Source organism: Delphinapterus leucas, chromosome X (genome assembly GCF_059928025.1).
Source record: "Delphinapterus leucas isolate spDelLeu-1000000601 "Yukka" chromosome X, BTC_Dleu_Yukka2, whole genome shotgun sequence".
NCBI classification, from domain to species: Eukaryota; Metazoa; Chordata; class Mammalia; order Artiodactyla; family Monodontidae; genus Delphinapterus; species Delphinapterus leucas.
The window spans coordinates 88,599,673-88,626,912 of NC_143150.1; the positions used below are offsets into that span (position 1 = coordinate 88,599,673).

Below are 27,240 nucleotides of genomic sequence, written 5' to 3' on the forward strand. Positions count from 1 at the left end.
ATATGGAAGCAATTGAAGGTTATTGATCAGGTAAGTGACATGGTAAATATGGCACTTCAGATGATTTGGCAGCATTTGCAGCCTAGATGGGTTGAAGAAAGACCAATCAGGGGCGGTGATCCAGGCATGAATGAGTGTGGCCTTGTTTTGGGAAGGTGGGGGTGCAATAGGAATGTAACAGAAGGGATAGATAAATATGTGGATATTCGGGGGAAAATGTTTATTGCGAAAGCAATATTACAGGAAATTAAAAACAGAAGAAAAAGCATCTTTTCTTTAAACATCTTTATTGGAGCAAAATTGCTTTACAATGTTGTGTTAGTTTCTGCTGTATAACAAAGTGAATCAGCTATACATATACATATATCCCCATATCTCTTCCCTCTCGCGTCTCCCTCCCACTCTCCCTATCCCACCACTCTAGGTGGTCACAAAGCACTGAGCTGGTCTCCCTGTGCTATGCGGCTGCTTCCCACCAGCTATCTATTTTACCTTTGGTAGTGTATATATGTCCATTCCACTCTCTCACTTCGTCCCAGCTTACCCTTCCCCCTCCCCGTGTCCTCAAGTCCATTCCCTACGTCTGCGTCTTTATTCCTGTCCTGCCCCTAGGTTCTTCAGAACCATAGAAAAAGTATCCTTATTCTTACTGCCCTAACACCCTAATTGTTTTCATTTCCCTGCCAGCCTTTATCTATAGGTGTAGAGATTTGCGGGTGGGGGGGGTCATGATTATAATAACTATGTAGATGTGATTTTATGTGTCCTGCTTCTTTTTTCCCCACTAAGCATTATTTGGTGAACAATTTTTCCTGTTGCTATAAAGCCTTCCTCAATAGTTATAAATTTTAATGGCTGTATAATATTTCACCAGCTTAATGTGCCCTAATTTGCTTAATCATTCCCAAACTGGTGGATAATTAGGTTGTTTCCAATTTCTTGCTATTATAAAGTAATGCTGCTAAAAAATTTTGAGCAGCTATAACCTTTTTCTCATTTTGAATGATCTCATTAAAAACAGTTATACAGAGTTGGGATTAGTTGTTGAAAGAAAATTAGCATTCTTATTGTTCTTGATATATTTCACCAAACTGCTTTCCCTGGAGGTGTTTTACTCTGCCATTAACAATATAGGAGAATACCAGTTTCCCCTAAAATTTGCCATCATGGAGATTTTTCTTTTTCTAATACAATAGGTATACATGGTACATATTATAATTTTAATTTGCTTACTTTGATTATTCTGGTTTGAACATTTTTCATGTATTTAATATTTGCATCGATTCCCATGTGAATTGTTGGTTCAGATAATTTGCTCACAAATACGTGACAACTTTTGAGAGAAAAGTAAAAAGAACTTGGGAATGAAAGGAGTTAAGCCAAAAATAATTTTCTGCCCCAGTGTCTTTAGAAAGAGAAAATTATTGACAGAGTGGGGGCAGGTGACAAGGGGACCTGGTTTGGTGGAGATAATAAGTTTGAGTTGGGATATGTTGAATTTAAAGTTAGTGAGGAAGACAAGGGGATGCTTTTGAGGAGGCCTGTTGATCACCCAGCCAGCGGAGGTAGGATGAAGAAGAATAGCCAGCAAAGGGGATTGAAGGGGCAAGCATCTGGAGTAGTAAGAAGGAGAAGTATGCCAGTGTACCATCACAGATGATAAAGAGAGGACTGCTATTGGCTTTGACGGTTTGGACACACAAGTGACCTTCGAGAAAGCAAACTTAGTAAAATGGTGGGCATAGAAAGCAGATGGCATGATGGTCTGTAAAGGGGATGCATACAGAAGAAATGCGCACAGTTTTACACATCCTAAATTCACCTTTTAAGTGTACAATTCAGTGAGTTTTGGTAAATTTGCATGCTATTGCAATCATCACCACAATCCAATTTTAGAACATGTCTATCTCCCTAAAAAGATTGCTTTTATTCATTTCCAGTCACTCTCTATTCCACACTTAGCCTCAAGAAACCACTAATCTACTTTCTGTCTCTATGGATTTGCCTATTCTGTATGTACATTTCATATAAATGGAATCATACAATATGTGGGCTTTTGTGTCTGGCTTCTTTTACTTAGCAAGCTTTAGCAGTTCATCTTTGTTATACCATATATCAGTATTTCATTCTGTTTTTTGCCAAGTAATATTCCATTGTATGGACATACCACATTTTATTTATCCATTCATCCATTAATGGACATTTGGGTTGTTTTCACTTTTTTTGTGAATAATGCTGCTATGACCATTCACATACAAATTTCTATGTGGACATATGTTTTCAATTCTCTTGGGTATATATCTAGGAGTAGAATTTATGGGCCATATGATAACTCTGTTAACTTTTTAAGGAACTGCCTAACTGTTTTCCAAAGCAGCTTCCACCAGCAAAGTAGGAGGGTTTCAGTTTCTTTTCATTAATTTTAATACAATGATTATGTGCTACTATGTGATTAGTAAAAGGGTTTAAAAGAAGAGTGCTTGAAAAGACATTTATACATTTTAAAATGTTTAAAAAGAAGTTGGCTAGGAAAAGGAAGGAGAGAAATGGGGTGGTAGTTAGAGGGGGAGATAAGGTTTAAGTTAGTGGTTCTCAAAATGTGGTCCTAGGACCAGCAACCTCAGTATCACCTAAGAACTGAAGTAGAAATGCAAATTATTGGACCCCACCCAGACCTACTGATTCAGAAACTGGGACATGGCCCAGAGATGTGTGTTTTAAGAAGCCCTTCAGGCAATTCTGATGCAAGCTAAATATGAGAACCTTTGGTTTAAGTGATGGTTTGATCAGGATTTGGGAAACTGGTTTAAGTTTAAAAACAGAAAGGAGAGGTCAATGGAAAGGGAAAGAATATTTTTGCTGAATGTGGAGGCAGCAGATCATAGTTTATGATCTCAAGGAAGATGAGAAGGCCTAGGAAAGGTCAAGGGCAGAGATGACATTTAAAGAGGAGAAATCCTGATGGAGCTTCCGCTTACCTTCTCCCCACTACACACACATTTTTTAACATTTCTTATATCATTTCTGTCACAACTGGAATGATGGGTGTAGGTGGGAAAATCAAATGTATATTCTTGAGCCATTCTCTGCCTGGAAGCCTGCAACAAATTTTAATTCCAGGTAGTTACACTCTTGGTTGTCTCCCTCCACAGTTATTTAGTTTGCATGCAGAGAATGCAAACACATTTTGATATTAGCAGGAGGGAAAAAAACATTGGTGAGTAGATCTGCTGGGAGAAAAAGCTACATAAATGTGAAGCATTTAAAAGCCCAAAGAAATTATTTCCTAGATTATCTCATTTGGTTTTCCATACTTATAATTGCCTCCTGTGATCATTTCCATTTTTCTACTTTGCACAGACCTTTCGAATGTGTAGAGTGTTTATATATAAAACCACAGTTAATCCTCACAGAAACTCTGTGAAGCCTTATTTTTCCCATTTGACTGATAAGGAAGCTGAGACTCAGGAAAGGTATTATTATACTATTATTAACAACAACAACCACAAAAGGTATAATAGCTAACATTTATTAAGTGTTTATTGGGTATCAGGCACTGCTCTAAGCATTTCACATGAATTATTTTATTTATTACTAATCATGACCCTATGAGATAGTTACCATTTATTGACCCAGTTTTACAGATGAGGAAACTTACTCACAGATAGATTAAAGTCACTTGCCCAAGGTCAAACAGGCATCTGACTCCAGAGCCCATTACTTCTGGGATTATACAGCAACTACGTGACAAAACTAGACTACTACCCAGGTTTTTCAGTTCACAGCCTAGGGCTCTCTTCCTTCTTTTTATCATACCACATCATGAGCAGAGTGTGGAATATCCAGTACACATTTCCTATTTGGCAATTGAGTAAAAGAAAACGGATAATTCAGAATTGAATCTCATTTCATTAGGAATAGTACACTTTTCAAGAAGGCTTTACCAGCTAAGAAGAATGCAACCTTCAGAGGCATGAAAGGATTTGTCAAAGAGTGTGACAAAGTGAATTTAAATACTTGGGTATTAATTTAATCGTGGGCACACAAAACCTATTCAAGGAAAATTATAAAACTCTAATGGGAGAAATAAAGACATGAATAAATGCATAGCTATACTCTGCTTCAATTTGGGAAGACTAATATAGTAATGATTACAATACTCCCTAAGTTAATAATATATAGATGTAATGCACTACCAATTAGAGTCACTGTGGTATACTTCGTAGAACTTATCAAATTCACTGTAAAATTTATCTGAAAGAATAAGTGGGCAGGAAGACCAAAGAATACATTTATTTAAAAAGGTAATGGTGGTTCAGCGAACATCATCCTCAATGGTGAAAAACTGAAACAATTTCCACTAAGATCAGAAACAAGACAAGGTTGCCCACTCTCACCACTATTATTCAATATAGCTTTGGAAGTTTTAGCCACAGCAATCAGAGAAGAAAAAGAAAAAAGGAATCCAAATCGGAAAAGAAGAAGTAAAACTGTCACTGTTTGCAGATGACATGATACAATACAAACAGAATCCCAAAGATGCTACCAGAAAACTGCGAGAGCTAATCAATGAATTTGGTAAAGTAGCAGGACACCAAATTAATGCACAGAAATCTCTTGCATTCCTATACACTAATGATGAAACATCTGAAAGAGAAATTAAGGAAACACTCCCATTTACACCGCAACAAAAAGAATAAAATACCTAGGAATAAACCTACCTAAGGAGACAAAAGACCTGTATGCAGAAAACTATAAGACACTGATGAAAGAAATTAAAGGTGATACAAACAGATGTAGAGATATACTATGTTCTTGGATTGGAAGAATCGACATTGTGAAAATGACTATACTACTCAAAGCAATCTAAAGATTCAGTGCAACCCCTATCAAACTATCAATGGCATTTTTTACAGAACTAGAACAAAAAAATCTTAAAATTTGTATGGAGACACAAAAGACCCCAAATAGCCAAAGCAGTCTTGAGGGAAACAAACGGAGCTGGAGGAACCAAATGCCCTGACTTCAGCCTATACTACAAAGCCACAGTAATCAAGACAATATGGTACTGGCACAAAAACAGAAATATAGATCAATGGAACAGGATACAAAGCCCAGAGATAAACCCATGCACCTATGGTCAACTAATCTATGACAAAGGAGGCAAGGATATACAGTGGAGAAAAGACAGTCTCTTCAATAAGTGATGCTGGGAAAACTGGACAGCTACATGTAAAAGAATGAAATTAGAACACTCCTTAACACCATACACAAAAATAACTGAAAATGGATTAAAGACCTAAATGTAAGGCCAGATACTATAAAACTCTTAGCGGAAACCAGAGGCAGAACACTCTATGATATAAATCACAGCAAGATCCTTTTTGATCCACCTCCTAGAGAAATGGAAATAAAAACAAAAATAAACAAATGGGACCTAATGAAACTTAAAAGCTTTTGCACAGCAAAGGAAACCTAAAGAAGACGAACAGACAACCCTCAGAATGGGAGAAAATATTTGCACATGAATCAATGGACAAAGGATTAATCTCCAAAATATACACGCAGCTCATGCAGCTCAATATCAAAAAAAAAAACCAACCCAATCGAAAAATGGGCAGAAGACCTAAATAGACATTTCTCCAAAGAAGATATACAGATTGTCAACAAACACATGAAAAGATGCTCAACATCACTAATCATTAGAGAAATGCAAATCAAAACTCCAATGAGGTATCACCTCACACCAGTCAGAATGGCCATCATCAAAAAATCTACAAACAATAAATGCTGGAGAGGGTGTGGAGAAAAGGGAACCCTCTTGCACTGTTGGTGGGAATGTAAATTGATACAGCCATTATGGAGAAGAGTTTGGAGGTTCCTTAACTACAAATAGAACTACCATATGACCCAGCAATCCCACTACCGGGCATATACCCTGAGAAAACCATAATTCAAAAAGAGTCGTGTACCAAAATGTTCATTGCAGCTCTATTTACAATAGCCAGGACATGGAAGCAATCTAAGTGTCCATTGACAGATGAATGGATAAAGAAGATGTGACACATATATACAGTGGAGTATTACTCAGCCATAAAAAGAAACGAAATTGAGTTATTTGTAGTGAGGTGGATGGACCTAGAGACTGTCATACAGAGTGAAGTAAGTCAGAGAGAGAAAAACAAGTACCATATGCTAACACATATATATGGAATCTAAAAAAAAAATGTTTCTGAAGAACAGAATAGGTATAAAGTCGCAGACGTAGAGAATGGACTTGAGGACACGGGGAGGGGGAAGGGCAAGCTGGGACTAAGTGAGAGAGTGGCATGGACATATATCCACTACCAAATGTAGAATAGATAGCTAGTGGTAAGCAGCCGCATAGCACAGGGATATCAGCTCAGTGGTTTGTGTCCACCTAGAGGGGTGGGATATGGAGGGTGGGAGGGAGACACAAGAGGGAGGAGATATGTGTTTATGTATAGCTGATTCACTTTGTTATACAGCAGAAACTAACACACCACTGTAAACAATTATACTCTAATAAAGATGTTAAAAAAAAAAAAGCTAATGGTGGTAGACTTACCCTATCAGATTTTAAAGTCTGTCATAAAGTGACAGTCATTAAAACCATATGATAGTGGGTTGAAAAAAAGTCACACAGTGAAATTAAATAAAAAAGAGAGATTCTAGGAACAGATACTAAGACTATAGAGCACACTGGATGCAACCGTGAACTTTAGAAAGCAATCATCTGTCTTCAGTAAATGTTGGGAACTGTAGGTATCAATATGGAGAATAATTAACTTAGAGCCACAGTGCATAGAATACTCTGTAGTAAATTTCAGAAAGCAGACCAGTTGAACAGCATATTCACTCCAGCTACGGATGGAAGATAAATTTGTGCCTGTTAAACGGAGGATATCATCAGAGACAAGATGGATGGTTTCAAATATTTAAAAGTTGGCGGAAGAAACCTTTGTACAACAAAATGTAATAAAAAGCTAAATAGCAGAATGAGGAAAATGTCTGGGGTCAGCATCACAGATAACAGTTGACTGTCCGAAAAATATAAAGAATGGATACAGATATAGAAGGTCGGCTTTCAAATTCAGCTTCATAAAAGGGCAAGGAAAATGAACAGCCAATTTACACATGAGGAAATAAAGGCAGTAAAATCACTGCCTCGAAAAGTACAACCTCTCTACCAATTAAAGAAGTGCAAATAAAAACAACATCAAGGTATCACAACCTGCTTATTAAATTATCAACAATTAATGGAAATTATAAATAGAAATTACAAAACCCTATCTTGACAAGACTTAAGGAAACAGTATGTGTTTTGGGGGGCAGTATAAATTGGTTCAGTTTTCCTAAAAGACAGTCTAGAAATATGTGACAAGAGTTACAAAACTGTTTGTACATACTCCTTGATCCAGCATACCCCCAAGGAAATAACCTAAAAAGGAAAAAAATAATTTTTTAAAGATATTTAAAGTAGTGCTATTTATAATCATGGAAAATATTTACTAATCTAATATATCATCATGATGGAATAGAATATAGCCATTAACAGTGACAGGTATACAAATATTGGGTCTTATACAGAAATGGGTATTTGTGATAGTATTAACAACAAAAAATGCTAAATTCTAAACTCACATGTTGAATCTGATAGTAGCCTTGCACAAAGAAGATTCAGAAAATCATCTGGTAAAATGTAAATAGCTGGAGTTGAATGCACATGGTGTTCTTTGGGTACATGTCAAGTTGCTGGAATTCATAATAAAAAAGAAAATCTGAAGAAGAGGCAGCCCACATTGGTTTGATTTAGGCCTGCAAAGTTAAAGATCAAGGGGTTTAGAAAAATCCCTATACCAATGACAGACTGTTACTTACCAGACATGCTTGATCTCTCTGTTAGCTAGAATTTGTTTTGCTAGAATTCTCCATCAACCAGCACTTCTGCTTATCTAAATCTGTGAGAACTTGACATTTCTGGGGGGGTACATCACCAGACATTTGTGAATCTTCAAATTTGTCACCATTATTACAACATAGAACCTCTCCACCCCCACTAATGAACATTTTATTATCTGACTCAGAACCATTACTTTCTCAAGACCATTACATTTCTCTTCACTTCCATCATCAGCACTAGTTTGCAAATAGTTTGCATTTCAGTGCCATTATTCACAGAGAAGCACATATTCTCTCTACCATGGTTACTCCACACCTATGTACCTTGTTAACAAATAGAGACCTATCAAGCCACATTGAGATGGGAATGCCAAGTGGTTGACTAGGCTCCCTCCTTTGCTTGGTGACTTGCCCTACAAAGCAGTATTGTGAGGCCTTGCAAGTCAACTTCATACCCTTTGCAAAATGACCAGTTATTACACTTCATGGATCTTTAGGGCTACTCTCAAAGGGTTAAAACCTCAAATGTTAAATATGTTCGTGCCAAAGAACTACTCTATGATAATTGTCATTCATAATTGAGCACCCAGAATGCCTTTTAAACTGAGATAAAATCATGTTCTTTATAACTTTGGTATTAAGTCTATTCCACTGTATTTTAGGTCTTCGAAATTTAGTACATTAACATCTGGTATATATGAGGACTTAAATATACAAAAATTGCTCTCTTCCCCTGGCACATCCATTGTTTAATGATTGTGGGGCACCGAATTTCCTTAAATAGCATCAGGATTCCCAGAGCTTTATGGACCTCCCATTATTTTATTTTATAAATCTTCTCGCACTTGTTACATGGGTGGTATGTATATAGTTAATTAAAATGCATTTTGTTTTGAGAGCTTTTTTTTTTTTTGGCTGCATTGGGTCTTTGTTGCTGTGCATGGGCTTTCTCTAGTTGCAGTGAGTGGGGGCTACTCTTCCTTGCGGTGCGTGGGCTTCTTATTCTTCTCATTGCAGTGGCTTCTCTTGTTGCAGAGCATGGGCTCTAGGCACGCAGGCTTCAGTAGTTGCAGCACACGGGCTCAGTAGTTGTGGCTCACGGGCTCTAGAGCGCAGGCTCAGTAGTTGTGGCGCGTGGGCTTAGTTGCTCTGCAGCATGTGGGATCTTTCCGGACCAGGGCTTGAACCCATATCCCCTGCATTGGCAGGCGGATTCTTAACCACTGCGCCACCGGGGAACTCCTTGAGAATTTTTTTTGATGGCTTTATACCTCTTAAGATACCCTGGTGAGTTGGGAACCTGGTAGATAATGACTGTTTAGAGCAGTGGATCTCAAAGTGTGATCTGGGACCAGCAATACCATCATCATCCTGGGAATTGTTAGAAATAAAAATTCTCCACTCTGCCCCAGACCTACCAAATTAGAAATTCTGGGGGTAGGACTAAGCCAACTGTGTTTTAATAAGCCTTCCAGGTGATTCTGATTCATGTTCAAGTTTCAGAACCACTGCCTATTAGAGAATAGAGCCTCAATAACCTCGGCCAGCCTGATCCTCCATTAAATTGTTCTCATGGATATCAAACCCTCCAGGCCCCTCCACAGTGTGTTACGTGCTGCTAAAATGTCTTTTATTAAATCTCTTGAGAAGGTTATGAGAATGCTGAAGAGGCAGCATGTTGTGCTGGCAAAAGCACGGGCATTGGAGTCAGATGGACCTTAGTTGTAACTTCTCCTGGCTGCTTATTCTCTTTATGTTCCCTCAGTTGTTTAACCTCCCTGAGTCTCATTTCTAACATGGGCAAGAGAATACTCAGGCTGGAAGATTGTCTTCAGGGTGAAACGAGATGGAGTCTGTTAACTGTCCAGTGCTGTGCCTGACACATGGTGGACTCTGAGTAAACAAGAGTGGTCATTACCATCCCTTAGCACCATGTCTGTGACACTATGTAGGGTTCAGAGGAGTAATGGAAAGACCTTCTTGGAAACTCCAAGTTGGAGTCATTGGAGAGAGGAATCTAAGCTTCACCCAGGACAGCCCCAGTATAGCAAGGACTTCTCTGATTTCTTCAAAGGACACTTTGCAGCAGGCTCCTGGGGGCTGTAGAAGGCTCAGAGTGAGTCCTGCCACTTGTATTTGCTGTTGCCAGACTAATTGTTCCTTGCTTGAAGTTCTGTGGCCCCAGAGACAGAGAAGGGTGGCAACAACAAGCTCTCTGGGCCCTTCTCCCCTCCCTGTGTAGCCTCCTTGTATCTCACTTCCTGGATCTTGTAAATATTTCCTTCAGCAATAAGCTGGGAGTGGCTGTTTCTCTTGGAGCAGTCTTATCTTTTGGCTGCTGGGGAAAGGGGAAGGGGAGAGGGGCTGGGACTGTGCACTCTTGCTGCTGAGATCCTGGAATGCCAAGCTATTGTGGTGAGGTTAAAAATAAAAATTCCAAACAAGAAAACTTCAAAAGGCCTAAGGAGGAGGCGGGAGGAGATTTTTCAGTCTCTGAAAATACTGGTTTACATTTTCAATTACTATGAGCCCCTCCCCCCAAAAAAAAGATAGTAACAAAAGGGGAAAATCTATTCATCAGAAGAACAGGCAGCCTGTGCCAAGAGGAAAAGAGAACAGCCCAGAACTTGGCACACGATTTGCTTTTGTTTTTGAGATGTAGGCTCCTTGCTGGTGTCAACAAAGCCCTTTCTCAGACTTAGCTTTCATGCTCCCTCCCCTCTCTTCAGCAAGGAGTTAAAGTCTTTGAGAACACCTTGGGGATGAATGTAGTGCAAGTACCTTTTGCATTAACTCAGGAGTCCTTGCTTCAGTGGGATTTCCCTTGGAGCCAGATAAGGCAAGTTCCAGCCTGGACACTACTACTTCTTACTAGCTGGGAAAATTAATGACACTCTCTAAGCCCCAGGATCCTCACCTGCAAACTGGCAATAATGGTAATTACTTCAATGAGCTGGTGTGAAGATTAATAGAAATACCTACATGAAAGTGTCTACAACAGTGTGTGACACATAGTAAGTAAGATGTAAGAAACCATAGTTCTTTTCCCTTAATTTAGCTCCTTATCCTCCACTCTAGGGAAGAATCATTACTTCATCCCAAAGAAGAGTTGTAGATTTAGATTTCTGTGCATATAGGTGGCTTGAGCCCTTTGAAACTAGGGCCTCTAGAGACCAATATCCTTGGTCTGAGCCTGACACACTTCAATGCAAGCCTCCCATTCACCAGTCTGCTTCAGCTATTAGTGCCTGGAAAGCAAGGGCTACGGGTTTTGCTCCCCTGAGATCTGGTCACCTTGCACAGTGTAATACTGAATGACAGCTTGGATGATTTGTACACACATTGGCCCAGCTGGTCCCATCGAGGGCAGTCCTTCCCCTTTTCTGGAGTCTTGCCTAGTTCTGCTCCCTTGATGTAAATGACTCTGCAAGGTTCAGGCTGCCCTTACACAAGCTGTGTCAGTGGGAGAGCAGTGCTTTTGAAATTAGGATTGATGCAGAGAATAGCAATTTCCAGGTTGCCTTGCTAGAGCCTAGTGCCTCAGGATAGTGTCACAGTGCCATAAATCGGGGCACCGAATGTCCCTAGAAGGGTGTGCTCTTTTCTCCCAACTGGTTCTGGAGTTGGCTACTTAAAGGTAAATTCTGTAATGCTGACATAAGTGATTCGTACCTAAACAAGACAACATAGAATATCTAGTCTTGTTGATCGTCACACTGCTTTTAAGCCTAAACTTGCCTTTTATTCTCTCTCCCTTTTAGTAGATGAGAAGAGTGAGTGAATGAGCCTAGGATTAAAATCCTTGGTTATCTAGGGCCTCCTGGCTCGGCAGCCATGTAGCTGAGCTGGGACTCCAGGTCTCTTGGTTTCTTGGCTATTGAGCAGGGCTGAACATTAACCAGGGGACAGTGCAGTTCAACTCCCTTGATGGGAACAAGGAGCAGGGCTGAAGCATACAGCAGTGAAGGCTGTACACTGCACAGTTTGCACAACCGTATGCAGTGGCCCTAAGGACTTCACTCTAATAATAAGCATAGTTCTGTCATTTATTAATCACTTTTCCATGTACCCAGCATCATTGCTAGGTCCTTTTTATTTTATATGGTTAATCCTCACAGCAGGTTTGTTAAGATAGATATTTTACTGAAACTGAGGTAAATTAAATACTTTCCTCAAGGTCATGCAGCTTTTGGGTTCTGGAGGCAGATTTTTAAATTTTACTGAAATTCAGACCCAAGTCTTTCTAACACTGTGTTCTTTGTGCTCTGCTCTGTTGCCTTTCCTGTGCCCTGGCAAGGAAAAGTGGTAAATTTGATGACTATCATGGAGCAGGGTTTTTCTCACCACAGCTGCAGGACATTGGCCCAACTTGAGCCTTTGGAGACATTGCTTTCACCACCTGCATCTCATAAGATCTAGATTTGAGATGAAGGTGGGGAAGAACAGGAGAGGCAAGGACAGAAGGTAGGAATGTGTGTGCTGAGGGGTGGGACACATACTGTACAGATTGGAAACCAACCTAACTGGAACAAATAACTCTATCCCCAAACCTCTACCTCCAAACCACAACACTCCCATCTTTTTCACCCTGGACCTTTGTTTCCATAGTATGATCCCTGAACCACTGGTATTAGAATCCCTTCGGGAAATTGTTTAAAATGTAGATTCCTGGGCTCCACCACAAGGTACTAAATCTCAATTTCTATTGATAGAAGTGGAGCCGAGGAATTTGCATTTTAAACAACATCTTCAGGTAATTCCAATTAAGAGCCACTTCGATTAGGAACAACTGCCTCAGACCAATGGTTTCCAACTTTTTGGATCATGCACCCTTCTCAGAAAGAATTGTTTTGAGCATTCACCTTTAATATATGTTGGTAGTTTATTAATAAATTACTTATATCTACTAATGTTCTAATATTTATGTTTTTAAATGCAAAAAACGGTGAGTTTTGCATTAGTATTCTTCGATGAGAATGGTCTCTGGTTTTCCTTTATGTATGTTCTAGTTGCTAGGTTTTGGTATTGATGTTATGCAGGATTCTTTTCTTCTCCCCCTATTCTCTAGATTCCAGAGTCTAGAAAGTGTAAATAGCATTGAGGTTGTCTGTTACTTGAAGGTTGGTAGAATTAACACAAGATCATGGGAGTGTGCTGTTTTTTTGGTCAAATTTATCAAATTTTTTCCTATGATAACCTGTGGTTTAGATATTTTCGTTCTTCTGCAATTAGTTTTGGTAATTATGTTTTCCTAGAAAACTAAGTTTTCAAATCTGTTTTCATACAGTAGAGCAAAGTGTTCTCTTACTCTTTTCATTTACTTTGTAACTGTGGTTATTTCTCCATTTCTAATTTTGTGCATTTAGGGTTTTTAATTAGATTAGCAAGAGGTTTATCTGTTTTATGGTTTTATATTTTCTTTTGAAGAAAGCTTTTGGCTTTAATTATTAGTTCTATTATTTGTTTTCTAGTGTATTAATTTCTGCCATTAGTTTTATTTCTGCTTTGCTTAGGTCTATTTTTGTGGCTCTTAACTTATTTTGTTGAAAGCATAATTCATTTATTTTAATTTGTTTTTATGTATTAATATAAGTATTTAAGACTATCAATTTTCCTTTAATCATTGTTTTAATCAACCACATCCTCTTGCTTCTGATATTTTCATTGTTGTTATTTGTAGGTAGTCTACAATTTTAGATTAGATCTCCTCTTTGACTAGAGTGAGGGATATTTTCTCCCTTTTATTTTCTGTGTGCTAGAAGTATTTGTTTTTCATTTTGCTATTAATTTCTAGTGTTATTTTATTGTGACTGGATACAGTTTTGTCATCAGCTGAAAAAGTCTTATATTTTGTTTCTGCTTTTTCTACCTTTGCATTTTCTATATATTTGCTTTATGAATTTTGATGCTATGTTATTTGGTACATAAAGATTCAGGGTAATTAGATCTTAATTGTGTTTTCTAATCATTAATATTATAGTGCCCTTCTTTGTCTTGTTTATTGCTTTTTCCCTTTAATTCAACTTTTTTTATGATATGAGTATCATGGTCCTTGGGGTTTTTTTGGGAATTAGCTCAGTTATTAAATATTTATGGAATGCCTACTATGTGCCAGGCAGTAGGTACCAGATGAATGAGACACACAAGATCTCTGCCCTTGTGGGGGTGTATGTTCTGAGAAAGGCAAAATAGAAAAATGATAATTAAGGATAAGTTGTCTCTACTTTAGATAAGGTGGTCAGGAAAGGCCTCACTGCCTGATAGCATTTATCATCCTATTACTTCCCACTCACCACCTTGTTTGTTTGTTTCCTGAGGGGGGAAATGCCAGGTGGAACAGTCTGTACACAAGGGATTATTATAATCTTAAGGAGCTATAGGTGGGCTAAGGTCCAAATAAGAAGAGAATGGGGATGTGTGGCTATGAATTTCTGATCCACATGAGGGATGAGCTAGCCAGGATGGGGACTGCAGATGAGGGGAATGAAGGAGATTTTGCTTTCCATTCTATCTGACCTGGGCCACCATTATGTGTATTATTATTTTTTGAGGAAATATTCTCAGTCTTCATTGTGACTACTGAATGGATATTCTGTCTGATGATTTAATTGAACTGCTGGAATTTCCTGTCACTAGGCAGTACTTAGCATGATGCTGATTGCTCACAGACTACAGCAGGAAACCAGATCTTCTGGCTTAGAGGGCTTAACTCTTTAAACTCAGAGATTAAAGAGATGTCCTTTGCTTTGGTCCCTCTTTATTATACAGAAGTTTAACTTTTATACATATTTAACTAAACCTGGACTTGTTTTCCTTGCATATACTTTTCTATTACTTATGAGATGAGAGTCTTATTTCACCTCACAAGTCATAGTTTTTAAGCTTTCTGATAGTTTTTTCTTATAACTACGTAATATATATATACATATATACACATATAACACATATTAAAATTTTATACACACACACACACACACACCCTGAACTCTTGAATCTGAAATTTATTTTGGTATATAATATATGGTACAGCTCCAAATAACACTGCTCTGCAATTGTCTCAAAAATATCTATTAAATAATCTTTATCTTCTTGTTATGGAAGGTGAATTATATATGACATTTTTATAAATAGTTTGATATGTTTCTGGACTTTCAATTATGTTCTATTAGTCAGTAAAACAGTTTTAATTATAATTGCTTTATATTATGCTTTATACCTTACTTACCCCCCATTTCTTCTGTAGCAAAATATGTTTTTTATTATACAGTAGTCCCCATGTATCTGTGGGAGATATATTCCAGGACCCCCAGTGGATGCCTGAAACCACAGATAGTACTGAACCCTATATATATACTATGTTTCTTTTAAATACATACATACTGATGATAAAGTTTAATTTGTGAATTAGGTAGAGTAAGAGATTAACAGTAATAACTAATAATATAATAGAACATTATAACAATATACTGTAATAAAAGTTATATGAATCCTGTCTCTCTCCTTGATCAACTTCCTCAACCCTGCCAGAAATGTGGCAGTGGCTTCTTCATTGACAGATGCAGCCTTTCCAGTAACTTTCCTGTTTTTCAGTCCAAACCTATTCCTAAATCTTTGTAACCATCTCTTACTTGCAGTAAATGGCTGAAGTCACTTGTTTCAGGGGATCCCTTGCTGAAGTCTTCGTATAGGCTCCATGTTTTCTGGCGCAACACATTGCTGTCAGTCGGAACATGCTTTCTGTTCATGTCTTCCATCCACAAATTTAATGCCTTTCCATCTTACCTAAGCCCATGTCATGCACTCTGGCTGTAACTTTTGCAGTTTGAGGTATGACAGCAGGCACGAATTTCTTTTTCCTTCTTCATGATTTGATGGATACAAGATTCGTTCTTACCATAGATCTTAGCAACCTCAGCATATGATTTTTTCCCTTTCCTTGTTAAGTCAAGAACGTTCACCTTTTCACTTAAAGGAAGCACTTTACGGTTTCTCTTTGGCAGATCTAAATTGCCAGCATCTCTACTCTTAGGCCTTGGGGCCATTATTAAGTAAAATAAGGGTTACTTGAACACAAGCACTGTGACACTGTGACAGTCCATCTGATAACCTAAGACAGCTACTAAGTGACTAATGGGTGGGATCCGCTGGACAAATGGATGATTTAAGTCCTGGGAAGGATGGAGCAGGATGGCGGGAGATTTCATCACACTACTCAGAATAGTGTGCACTTCAAAACTTATGAATTGTTTATTTTGGGAATTTTTCATTTACTATTTTTTGGACTGTGGTTGACTACAGGTAGCTGAAACCTTGGAAAGTGAAACAGCGGACAAATGGGGACTACCATATCCTGCTTTATTTTGCAAGTTAACACAAAAATTCTATAGTTAAAAGTCCTGGTGAGAATTCTGATTGGAATTGCATTAGAAGGATATATTTTAAATCCAAAATAGCAGATATTTGTGAATGGCCTGCTCGATGTTTTTTGGTACAAGTATAAGAACATGGACAGAAAGTATACATGCCAAATTCATGATATAGCTTGCATGTAGAGAGGCAGCAGGGGAATAGAAGTGGGGAGTGAAACAAAGGATATTATTATTTTAAAAATTCATGAAGCATAGATGGTAAAGTATTAAAATGTGCTAATTGTGGGCAGTAGGTGGGAACATGAATATTTATTATAACAATCTCTGTATGTTTTTAAACATTTGAAATGTTTCATAATTAAAAACAAAACAAAAACAACAGATGTAGCAGGATAACCGCACTTGCAAGCCCCAGAACACAGCACATTTGTGTGGGGTGGTGTGTATATCCAGACTTTGGAGTTAGACTCTCCATGTTCAAATCCTAGCTCTGCCACTTACCAGCTTTATGACCCTGAGCAATGACTTAACCTGCCCATGCCTCAGTTTCCCCAGCTATAAAATCAGGACAATAATAATAGCTACTTCCTAGGGTTATTGTGAGCATTAAATAAGTTAAGACATGGAAAGCACTTAAAACAGTGTCTGGCACTTAGTATGCACTCAGTAAGTGTTAGCTATCAGTATTATATAGCATATATTATTATTGCTACACTTACTACCTATATTATATTGTTTTGTGGCTGTTTTAAATTTTACATAAATGATGTTATCCAAAATTATGGGACCATCTGCAACGTGCTTGCTTTATACAACCTTTATCTGCTGTTTTGCAGGGAAATGGCTCATTCCAAGGCTAGCTTTTCATGGGCAACCCCCTTCCATCCTTGCTTTGAGAACCCAGCACTGGACTTGTCAAGCTACCGAGCAATCTCTTCTCTTGACCTCCTTGGAGACTTCAAGCACTCCTCAAAAAAACCAGAGGAAACCTCCGTTTATGAAGAGGATAGCTCCCTAGCCTCCATGCCCCACCCACTGCGGGGCCGGGCCTTCTCAGAGAGCCACATCAGCTTGGATCCTCAGAGCTCCCGGGCCTGGGGGCAGCATAGGAAGGAGCTCTTTACCAAAGTTGATGAGATCCAGCCAGATCCTCTGGGTGCCAGGAAGAAGGCCTTTCCTCCTCCTCGCCCTCCTCCTCCCAACTGGGAGAAGTACAGGCTCTTTCGTGCAGCCCAGCAGCAGCAGCAACAGCAGCAGAAGCAGCAAAAGCAGCAGCGAGAGGAGGAGGAAGAGGAGGAGGAAGAGGAAGAAGAGGAAGAGGGGGTGGAGGAGGAGGGGGAGGAGGAAGAGCTGCCACCCCAGTATTTCAGTTCAGAAACCACTGGTTCCAGTGCCCTCAATCCTGAGGAGGTCCTGGAGCAGCCCCAACCGCTGGGCTTTGGCCACCTGGAGGCTTCAAGGCAGGGCTCACAAAGCCTTCCAGCAGAGCAAGGGTCCTTTGCTCTCCATTCCAGCAATTTCCTGCCTCCAGTAAGGGTCCATTTGGGATCTCAAGCTGAGAAGGCTCTGCCCCCTTGCTATTATGGCATTGGTGGGCTTTGGAGAACATCAGAGCAGGAGACCACTGATTCCCCCAAGTAAGTGCTTATGAAAGACATTAGGTCCCTGAAGAGGTGGCAGCATGAGTTTGAATTCCACCTTCACCATTTGCCAGCTGTGTGACCTTGGGCTGGTCAATTAAACTATTTCCAGCCTCAGTTTTCTCACCTGGAAAATGGGCATGATGATACATGGTTGTTGTGAATATGAGGATAATCCACGTAAAAGACATAGCCCCATACTTAACACATAGTAGGTACTCAGTAAATGTCATTGATGTTCTTATCCCTAAATATCACTATCAAGGTTCTATATTTATTTTTTTCTAGTTTGTCTTTAAGGTATGCATCAGTGTCTGGCCCCTGAGCAATAAGGCATTGAACCGTTATTGCCTTGTGGCCTTTTCCAGAAGCCTGGCTCAGGTCCTTTTCTGCCTTTTCTGCTGCTTGCTCTCTAGAACAAGAGGCCAGCTCACAACCTGACCTGCCTCTGCTGTAGGACCTGTCTGAGCTTCTAAACTCTTCCCCCACCCCCAGCATCAAAGGTGTTCCTGGGGTTGGATGCATTATGCCCTGGCCATTCCTTACAACAGCCAAAGGCATTCTTTTCATCTTCCACTTTCTCCATCACCCCCACCCTTGTTTCCTCTGCCTCTTTGCATTTGCTTCAGTGGGCAAATGGTAGTACCAAAAGTGGTAGTTGACAGGGTCAGCTGTCTGGGCAGAGAGGCTGCAGAAGGAGTGTACTCTGGCCACAGAACTGTTCCCTTCACTGTGCCAATGCTCATTGGCGTGCCCCACAATGTGTGGTTGTCCTCTTTGCTCCAAAACAAAAGAGCTTTGGCTTTTGGCTCTGCCAATCCTCCTGCAGAGAGCTCCATGGACTCTCTGCTGGGGATGGGGATGAGGGGCAGGTGTCTATCCTTTCAGTGCTTCCTTTAAATACCTTTACAGAAGGAACTTGCCTGAGACTTGTTGCTATTAGAAGTACCTTGTTATCGTGTCTTTTACTGATGGACAAATCCATTACTTGGCTATCTGGAGCTAGTTGACAAGTTTTCCAGCCTAAGGTGCCACAGGCACAGCACTTACAGGGCCTGGCTCCCAGACACTATGAGAATTTGTCAGATCCCTAGTGGCTGCTTCTCAAGCTGCCCATCTAGCTGGGGGGTATTCTTATTCTAATTAGAAAACATTTGTGGAAAGTGACTGTGGATTGTTACCTATCACAGCAGAGAGAAGAGAAGGCAACCTAGCACATAGTAGGCACTTAATATTTCTGAAGAAAGAATGAATAAATGAATGAATGATCACGTATTAAGCATGTGATATGTGTTAGACACTGCTAGCCATTTTATATCTATTATTTCATTGAATTCTCCCAACGGCCCTATGGGCCATTATTATCCCCATTTGACAGATGCGGAAACTAAAGCTGAGTAAAATAAGGGACTACCTAACTCAGAATTACACAGAAAAGACTCAAAGCCAGATCTTACTCCAAAATCTATGCTGCTTTTGCCATCCTAGGCAGGCTCTCTTAGGGAGATCTGGTTCCTGCAGTAGCCAGGCCTTTACTTAGACCTCCTGTCCCCTAGAAGGCAATGTGTACCAGAGGTAGTAGTTACAGGCCCCAGGCTTACCCCTTTCAGCCTCCTAGTCCTTCCTCCTTTATGTACCTCCATTCATCTTGGCACCTTGTCCAGAGAGAAGGAAATTGCTATTACTAGAGATCTTGTAACTTGTTGCACAGATTTTCTTTTTCTTAATGACTATGGGATGCAAGGGGAAACATTTGTTTGCATACAAGCCTGGCTTGTGGCTGCAAAATGTCAATTGTAGATGCTTCTTTGAGTGATGGAGATTTAAGGAAAAACATCATTCCCGACATAGCTAATATTTTTTGCCTCTTTACTATGTGCCAAGCATTGTTCTAAGCACATTTGTTTATTGACTGATTTAATCTTCACAACAAGCCTATGAAATAGATACCATTAGTTTCCTACAGTTTTTAGATGAGAAAAGTGAGGCACAGGGATATAAATTAAGTTGCAGAAGATCACAGGTAGCCAGACCCAGATAGTCTGGCTCACTGTGCCAACTACATCACCCCAGGATCTCTGGGCTCCTCAAGAAGATCCTATTCCAGACCCTCAGAGAGCACAGGGTTCTACCCAGCAGGAAGTGCCTTTAAGGTTTTGTAAGGGAAAGTAGTGTTAAGGGCAAGTAGATGTGTAATATTTTGAATCTAAAATGCAAAAAAAAAAAAAGACATCCTAATTTCAGCCACGTTAAACTAGAGTCTCTCTGTAACCCACATACTCTTTAGTTATAAAATGTCAGGATACATGTAGAAGCAGGTGAGTGGAATTATTGAGCATTGGTTAAATCTGATAACTCTGATTCAATTACAGGTATAGTTTGCTTTATGGACTCTATGCATTTTCTCTCAGTGCTCTGGAGAAGGAATCTTATTTTTGCAACAAAGTTCATTATCAAGGTCAAATTATGTTCTCATAGATCTCCTATAACCTCTGCCCTATTAATGGAGAATATGAGGAAAGGAGCCCTAGAACACAGTGCCTGATATGATACACTATAATATAGTACAGGGCCATGTCTGCTAGGGAACTGAGTCTCTAATTAGCACATCCTCTTTCAAAATTTTTCTCCAGTTTTATTGAGATATAATTGACAGATAGCCACATCCTTTTTTTAAAAAAAATTCTGTGCTTTCTTTCAGTACTTTCTAACTTTCAACTCGCACACATGCCCCTAAATATTTTTCTTATAGGTAGGAATTCCCTAAATTCATACATTTATATTTCCTCCAGAATGTTCTCTCTTCTCTGCTAACATAGATACAGTCCAGCCAGAAAATTCCTTACATTCAGGGTTTTATGTGATGTCAAGTTGACCCTTTGGCAGTATAGTATAGTGGCTAAAAGCACAGATTCTGGAGTTAGGTCACCTAGGTCTAAATCACGGGTCTGCTATTTACTGTCGTGATCCCGGGAAAGTCACTTTACCTCTCAGTGCCTCATGTTCCTCATCCATAAAATGGTTGTCATGAGCATTACATTTTATGTCTATATTTACACACACACACACACACACATACATATATATCTTAGTACAGCTCCTGGGCATAGTAAGCACTATGTGAATGTTAGCTAGTAGTGCTCTTTTATCAGTGCTATCAGCTTAAAAACCTACATGTAAAATGAATACCTAGGATGAGCAATATTGGCATGCCCAAATTTCTTTTGTGTGGTGAATTAGGAGACAGCATAGCATGAATCAGTAAATAGCTGTGGAGCCTTTTACCCATTATTTTTGACCTTTATCTAAGAGCTGCAAATAGCTGCAAAAATGACTAATGAGTTTCTCCTATTTTTCCTTTCAAACAGCTAGAGGTTAGTGAAGGGGCAGTGACACAGACAGGTGGAGGGTAGGGATGGCTGGTAGGCAACAAGAACATAGTGGGGGTGGGTCTCCCCTTTACATAAACCATAGGCGGAATTATTTGCCTCTCCATCACTGAACCCTAACATTGAAGCATTTCATTTCTTTCCTCACATCAGACCAGAAGCTTTGATGGCAGAAGAGTCCAAACCTAAGCCAGCATGGAGCCAGAGCTACTTCTTTCCTGAGGAGAAGTTCTCTTTCATGGGCTGGGGCTCCGAGAAGCAGCACCTCAACCCCGCAGCCTTCAGTGAACCCAAGACAACAGGGTCTGCTGTTACACTTGTCAAGCCCCTGGGCACCACTGGTTCCATTTCCCCCCATTTCATTCTGCAACCATGGAGGAGGCTGGGACCATTGGGGATATGCCAGAAGTTGAGAGATGTTATCCCTTCTCAGGCCAAAGGCCTGCCCCACCTCAGGCAATCTCAGAAGAGCTCATGAGAGATGTGGTGGGCTGTGAAAAGTCTCTGGCAGGGGTGCTAAACTCATCCTCCAACACGGTGACCACTGCTGAGGTCATAGGTGACCTCTTTGCTGTGGGAGAGATGCAGTGGAGGGGTTATTTCAAGCAGGAGTGGCACCACCAGGAAAGGTGAAATGATGAGCGTGTCCAGGAAAGCCATGGAGTGCCTTTATAAGCAAGCAGACTAGATAGAGCCAGGTTGGGCTAGCATCCAGGATGGGTAGGATGGAGCCCAACGGCCTTAGAGGACAAATAGCTAAGGTCTCAGACATGTCTCTACCACCTAGCCCCTCCCGTGGGATCCATATACTGGGACCCTGAACCAAGGGGAATCATTGATGATCAGAAGCCTGGAACTTTAGGGGCCTTCTAGTTTTTTCTGGATTTTATTGGGGTGTTAATGACCAAACCCATTGATCTCTAAAGAAGTCCCCCCAGCTGTGGAAGTCAGGGATGTAGAAATAGCCTTCTAAGTTCTTAAAGTTGGCCTTAACTTGGTTTCTAGGGAGCCTTCACATGGCCTGTTTATGTTTGAACAGTGCCTCCCCATCCATTATTTCCTTATTTTATAACTCCTTGGTGAAGCAGGGTCCCATTTTATAAATGAGGAAATTAGGAAGCAGAAAGGTCAGCAGGCTGTCAACAGAGGTGCTCAAATGGTCATTTTTTGTTTCCACAGACAAGAGTTTCAGCACTTCTCACCTCCCCAGGGTGCCCCAGGGATCCCTACCTCTTATTCAGCTTATTACAATATTTCTGTGGCCAAAGCAGAGCTGCTGAACAAGTTGAAAGACCAACCCGAGATGGCAGAGATTGGCCTGGGAGAGGAGGAAATTGACCACGAACTGGCTCAAAAAAAGGTGAAGTTTTTGGCATGCCTTAGAGATTTACTGCATTTAGCCTGAGTGTGTCTGGAGGTTGACCTGCCCTCTACACAATCCAGAATATCTTGGTACATTCCTGTATTTTCAATATGGAAATCAAATAGCCTGTCTAGGTTTCTCACAAATGCAACTGCAGTCTCTTTTTGATCCAGTCAATAAAAGTAATAATAGTATAGTAAACATCATCATCATCATCACAGTGTCTCTCAAATCCTAAAACCAACTCTATAAGATAGACATTACTGTCTTCTTTTTACCAGTTGAGAGGACCAGATTGCCCAGGGTTACAGACTAAGTGTTGAGCCAGGACTCAAAGTCAAGACTGTCTGACTTTCTGCTCTGAAATAAGCCAGCCTTGTAAGCAACTCGCTACCCAAGGCACATCAGAGTTTTTGCCAGTGAGCTCTAACCAATGGCAGCCATTGATTTTATTCTGTGTAACTTTCAAAGAGAGAGCAGACTGGCCAAGAAAGAAAAGGAAAAATTATAGGCCAGTCAACTTTAATATTTATTTGCAAGAATAGTCAATCATCTCTTAAAAGTACTAAAATAGACAAATGGAGATGATGTTGTTCTGAAGCCTCCCCTTTCTTCCTCTAAGTACCACTAGCCTGGGTTTCTAATCAAATTCCTGGAATCACTTTGCCCTCCCTGCACTTACCCCTTTTATTTCATAAGCAAATAGGGTTTCCACGGCAACCTCAAAGGCCCAATTTACCACTTTGTAGACATCTGAACTCAATGCAAATTGCTCTTCTGCCCATATTTCTTATTCAGGACATGACCTGTACAAAAGCTCAAGGCCATTTGCAAGAGACCCCCACCACTTTCCAATCTGAAGCAAAATGTCAGGGAAAGAATAGGAAGCATGGTGGCATCAAAGTTTTATTGATCCAGGTGCCTGCTTCCTTGGATTCCATGTTTCCTAAATATGACAGGGCTGCTCCTGGCTCACTCAGGATTTTTTTTATTAGGAGCAAACCTAATAAATGTCTGATGAGGAGAAAAGAGACATGATCAGAAATGGCAAAACACAGAACAGCAGATAGTGACTTGAAGTGATTGTGGGTGGGCTAAGACAGTTTTTGTCTCTGAGGAAGATAGGTGAGGAAGGTCACCAATTTGTAATATCCCAGAAAAGCCACTCAGCTCTAGCTGGGTCTGTGATGACTCCACAGCTGTATCCACTACCCTTTCCCCAGAGTTGAAGTTCAGGTTATAAAGCCCAAGTGCTGAGAAACAAAGGGCTCTGTCCACTTTCTTCCTTCCAGATCTATGGGACCTAAGAGCTGGGGGTAGGTAGGTGATTTTCCAAGTTGATCATTTGGCCCCCAGCCCTCCCTTGTCCCTGGCACTGAGTTTTGTTTGGGAAAGCAGAGGGTGCGGATATAATTGGGAGCTTCTTGGCATCTAATTGTGTTGCCTCATTCATATCATTGATCCTTAATTTCCAGTGGGTTTTGGAAATTTCCCTAAATGTAAACCTATTACACTTTACACTAAGATCATGGTGAGCTCCTGACTTTTGACCAGTTCTGAATTATGACACCTGGCCCAGACCCAGAGCAGGCTCTCTTGTCCTTTGTCACCTCGGACATCTCTAAATAAAGGACGAGAAAAGAACATACTCTACATAACTACAAGCTTATGCTCCCAGAGTGCCTGAGCAGGAATAGTAATAAAACACTGAAGCATACTTCCTATATAGAAGACACTATTCTAAGCATGTAGTATGTATTAAGTCATTTCATTCTCATAACAACACTATGAGGTAAGTAATATTGTTACCCCATCTTTTAGATGGTGAAATTGAGGCACAGAGAGGTTGAGTAACTTGCTCAAGTTTACACCATTACTTTGTGGCAGAGCTGGGGTTCAAACCCAGGTAGTCTGGCACTAGAGTCCATGCCATTGACCATAATGCAATACTGACTGCAAAGGCTGGGAGCAACCTGGGACAGGTCTATTCTTGTCAGGACCTTGCAGCTAGACAGGTATCCATTAGCTCAGAGTGCCAGGTGGTGGTGGTGGTGGTGGTAGTAGTAGTAGTAATAGTAGAAGTAGTAGTAGTAACAGCATCAATAAACATATATTGAGCACTTAATGTGCCACGCACAATACTAAGTACTTTACTTCTATGATCACATCTAACCCTCACAACAATGGACGGTTGGTGGGGGGCACTTCTCCAATTTACGGATGAGGAAACAGAAGTCTCAGTGGGATTGGGTATCTTGCCCAAGGTCACACAGTTTGGAGGATGTGGAATTGGAATCCAGGCATCTCTGACTCTAAAACTCCACTCTACCACACTACCTTCCTGTGAGTGCAGTCCCACAACTGGTTACACCTATAGGGGAGACAAATCAGAAGACACAAGCAGTCCTTCCCTTGAGAAACTTACAGTCAGTAGTGGGAGAGGGATCAGATGCACACACAGGAAACAGAAAGTGAACAACCTCAAAGTACACTCAAGGTTCTCATTCTAAAAGACTGGAGAGTTTAGAAAAGAAAAAGATCATTGAGAGAGGAGTTATGGGGGCAGGGGCTTCCAGCAGGGAGGGTAGGGGCAAAGCTGGGCTCTGAAGAAAGAATGGGAATAGCCAAAGTGAAGGAAGAGATAAAGAGCTGGCAGAACTGCATAAGCAAATCAGGAATATAAGAATGAGTGTTGTGAACACAGCGTGAGGGGCTAATCCTCAGAGGTTCTGAGGAGTGAGATTAGAATGGTAGGGTGAGGCCAGACTGAATCATAATCATAGCAGCTGCTTTTATTGAGCACTTAGTCTGTGCTAAACCCTTGGCATGCATTATCTCATTGAACCCTTATTACAATTCAGTGAAGTAGGTACTGCAGTTACCCCATTCTGCAGATAAAGAAAGCAAAACTCCATACAGAAATTCACCTAAGGTCACACAGCTAGGAAGTGGCAGAGCTAGCAGTCAAACCTAGTCATTGTGACTCCAGGACTCACACTTTTATCCAAAAGGCCTCAAGAGCCAAGCTGAGTGGTGGAAGATCTAGCACAGTGTCATCAACATCAGAGGTACTGAAAGGGATTGAAGGAGAATGAATGAAGTAATAGGCAAACACTTGATGGCAGTGCTTTTCTTACCTATGCTCTCACAAGCATTTCTGTTTATTAAATAGCCTCAGCAAGTATTTAGTAAGTTACATTTGGCAAACGAGAACTAGCCAATGGGTACCACTCATCTAATGCCAAGAAGTTTGGTGGTGACAGAGATTCCTAGCAGATCTGAAGAGATGAGAAAGAAGGTGCCTGTCCAGAAAACTGGAATTGCTCACAACTTGCTCAGGTTTCCTTTGTTTCCAGTGACTAGGGTAGAGCCCGCCTTCGGTTATTTAGATCTCTAAACAGCGGTTCCAGGGACAGATCCATTTCTGTCAGTCCCCATTCTCATCCTTTGCTTCTCCTGTTTATTTCTCCTAGATTCAGCTCATCGAAAGCATTGGCAGAAAACTTTCAGTCCTGCAGGAGGCCCAGCGAGGATTGCTGGAGGACATCACTGCCAATTCTGCCCTTGGGGAGGAGGTGGAGACCAACCTAAAAGCCGTCTGCAAATCCAATGAGTTTGAAAAATACCGTTTGTTTATTGGGGACCTGGACAAAGTAGTCAACCTGTTGCTGTCGCTCTCTGGTCGACTGGCCCGTGTGGAAAATGCTCTCAACAGCATCGATTCAGAGGCCAACCAGGAGAAGGTAGGGTTGAGGTCTCCAGGGTGTGGATGGAGGGAAGTGCCATCTGCTTCTTCCCAGGGATCCCTCTTTCAAGTTTGGCTAGTCTGGAGGCAGCAGAGCATAGTGTGAAGAGTATGGGCACTGGCTTTTAAGTGGAAATTCTGACTTTACCACTAAGTAACTGTGTGATTGTGGGCAATTCACTTAACCTCGCTCTGTCTCCATCCCTTCAAAAATAGGGTAAACACACTACCTACCTCATGGGGTTGTGAAACTTAAATTGGATAATCCATGTTAATGACTTAAAACATAGCCTGGAACAAGATAAACACTAAATCATTGCTAGTTGCCAGTAGTAGTAGTAGTAATAGTAGCAAGTAGTTGAGATTGGGAGTCTGTCAATTTCATAGGTTGGGACACTCTGCATAATTCCTGAACCCAAATGGCATTGCCTTTTTCTATCCAGTGGTTCTTGGATACAAATTTGAACCCACAGTGAAAGGCACATATGCTTGTGTATACACACATGGATACACACACACACACACACACACACACTCACACAGAGACACACACTGTTTTGAAAGTATCGTCACAGCGATGTTTTTTTTTTACCAGATGGAAGGTGTACGAGCTGGCTTTGTCAGAGCCTTCCCCCACCCCAATCCCAGCGGTGGTCCACAGATTAACAACAGTTTAGAGATAGAAAGAGGTGATTGCTCATCCCCCATCCAGAATTGCTGTCATGTTTATCCTCCCCTTGCTACAGGAAAGAAAGGCTTTTGCATGAAGGTGGACTTCAGGGCAAGAAATCTAGGACTGATCACTGAGCAG

General features: G+C 40.6%; 1 protein-coding gene across 6 annotated transcripts in view; it reads left to right on the top strand.

Annotated features, from left to right (window-relative positions):
• SHROOM4 (shroom family member 4) overlaps positions 1-27,240 on the top strand; it is a 219,777-nt gene that overhangs the window by 183,692 nt on the left and 8,845 nt on the right. For 5 of the 6 annotated variants that reach the window (XM_089904543.1, XM_089904541.1, XM_089904542.1 and 2 more), the window contains 4 exons: positions 17,129-17,929; positions 21,475-21,624; positions 22,501-22,681; positions 26,158-26,427. In XM_089904543.1, coding sequence (XP_089760669.1) covers positions 17,129-17,929; positions 21,475-21,624; positions 22,501-22,681; positions 26,158-26,427 — 1,402 coding nt within the window. The remainder of the gene's footprint in view (positions 1-17,128; positions 17,930-21,474; positions 21,625-22,500; positions 22,682-26,157; positions 26,428-27,240) is intronic. The other variant, XM_089904545.1, reaches the window with a different exon arrangement.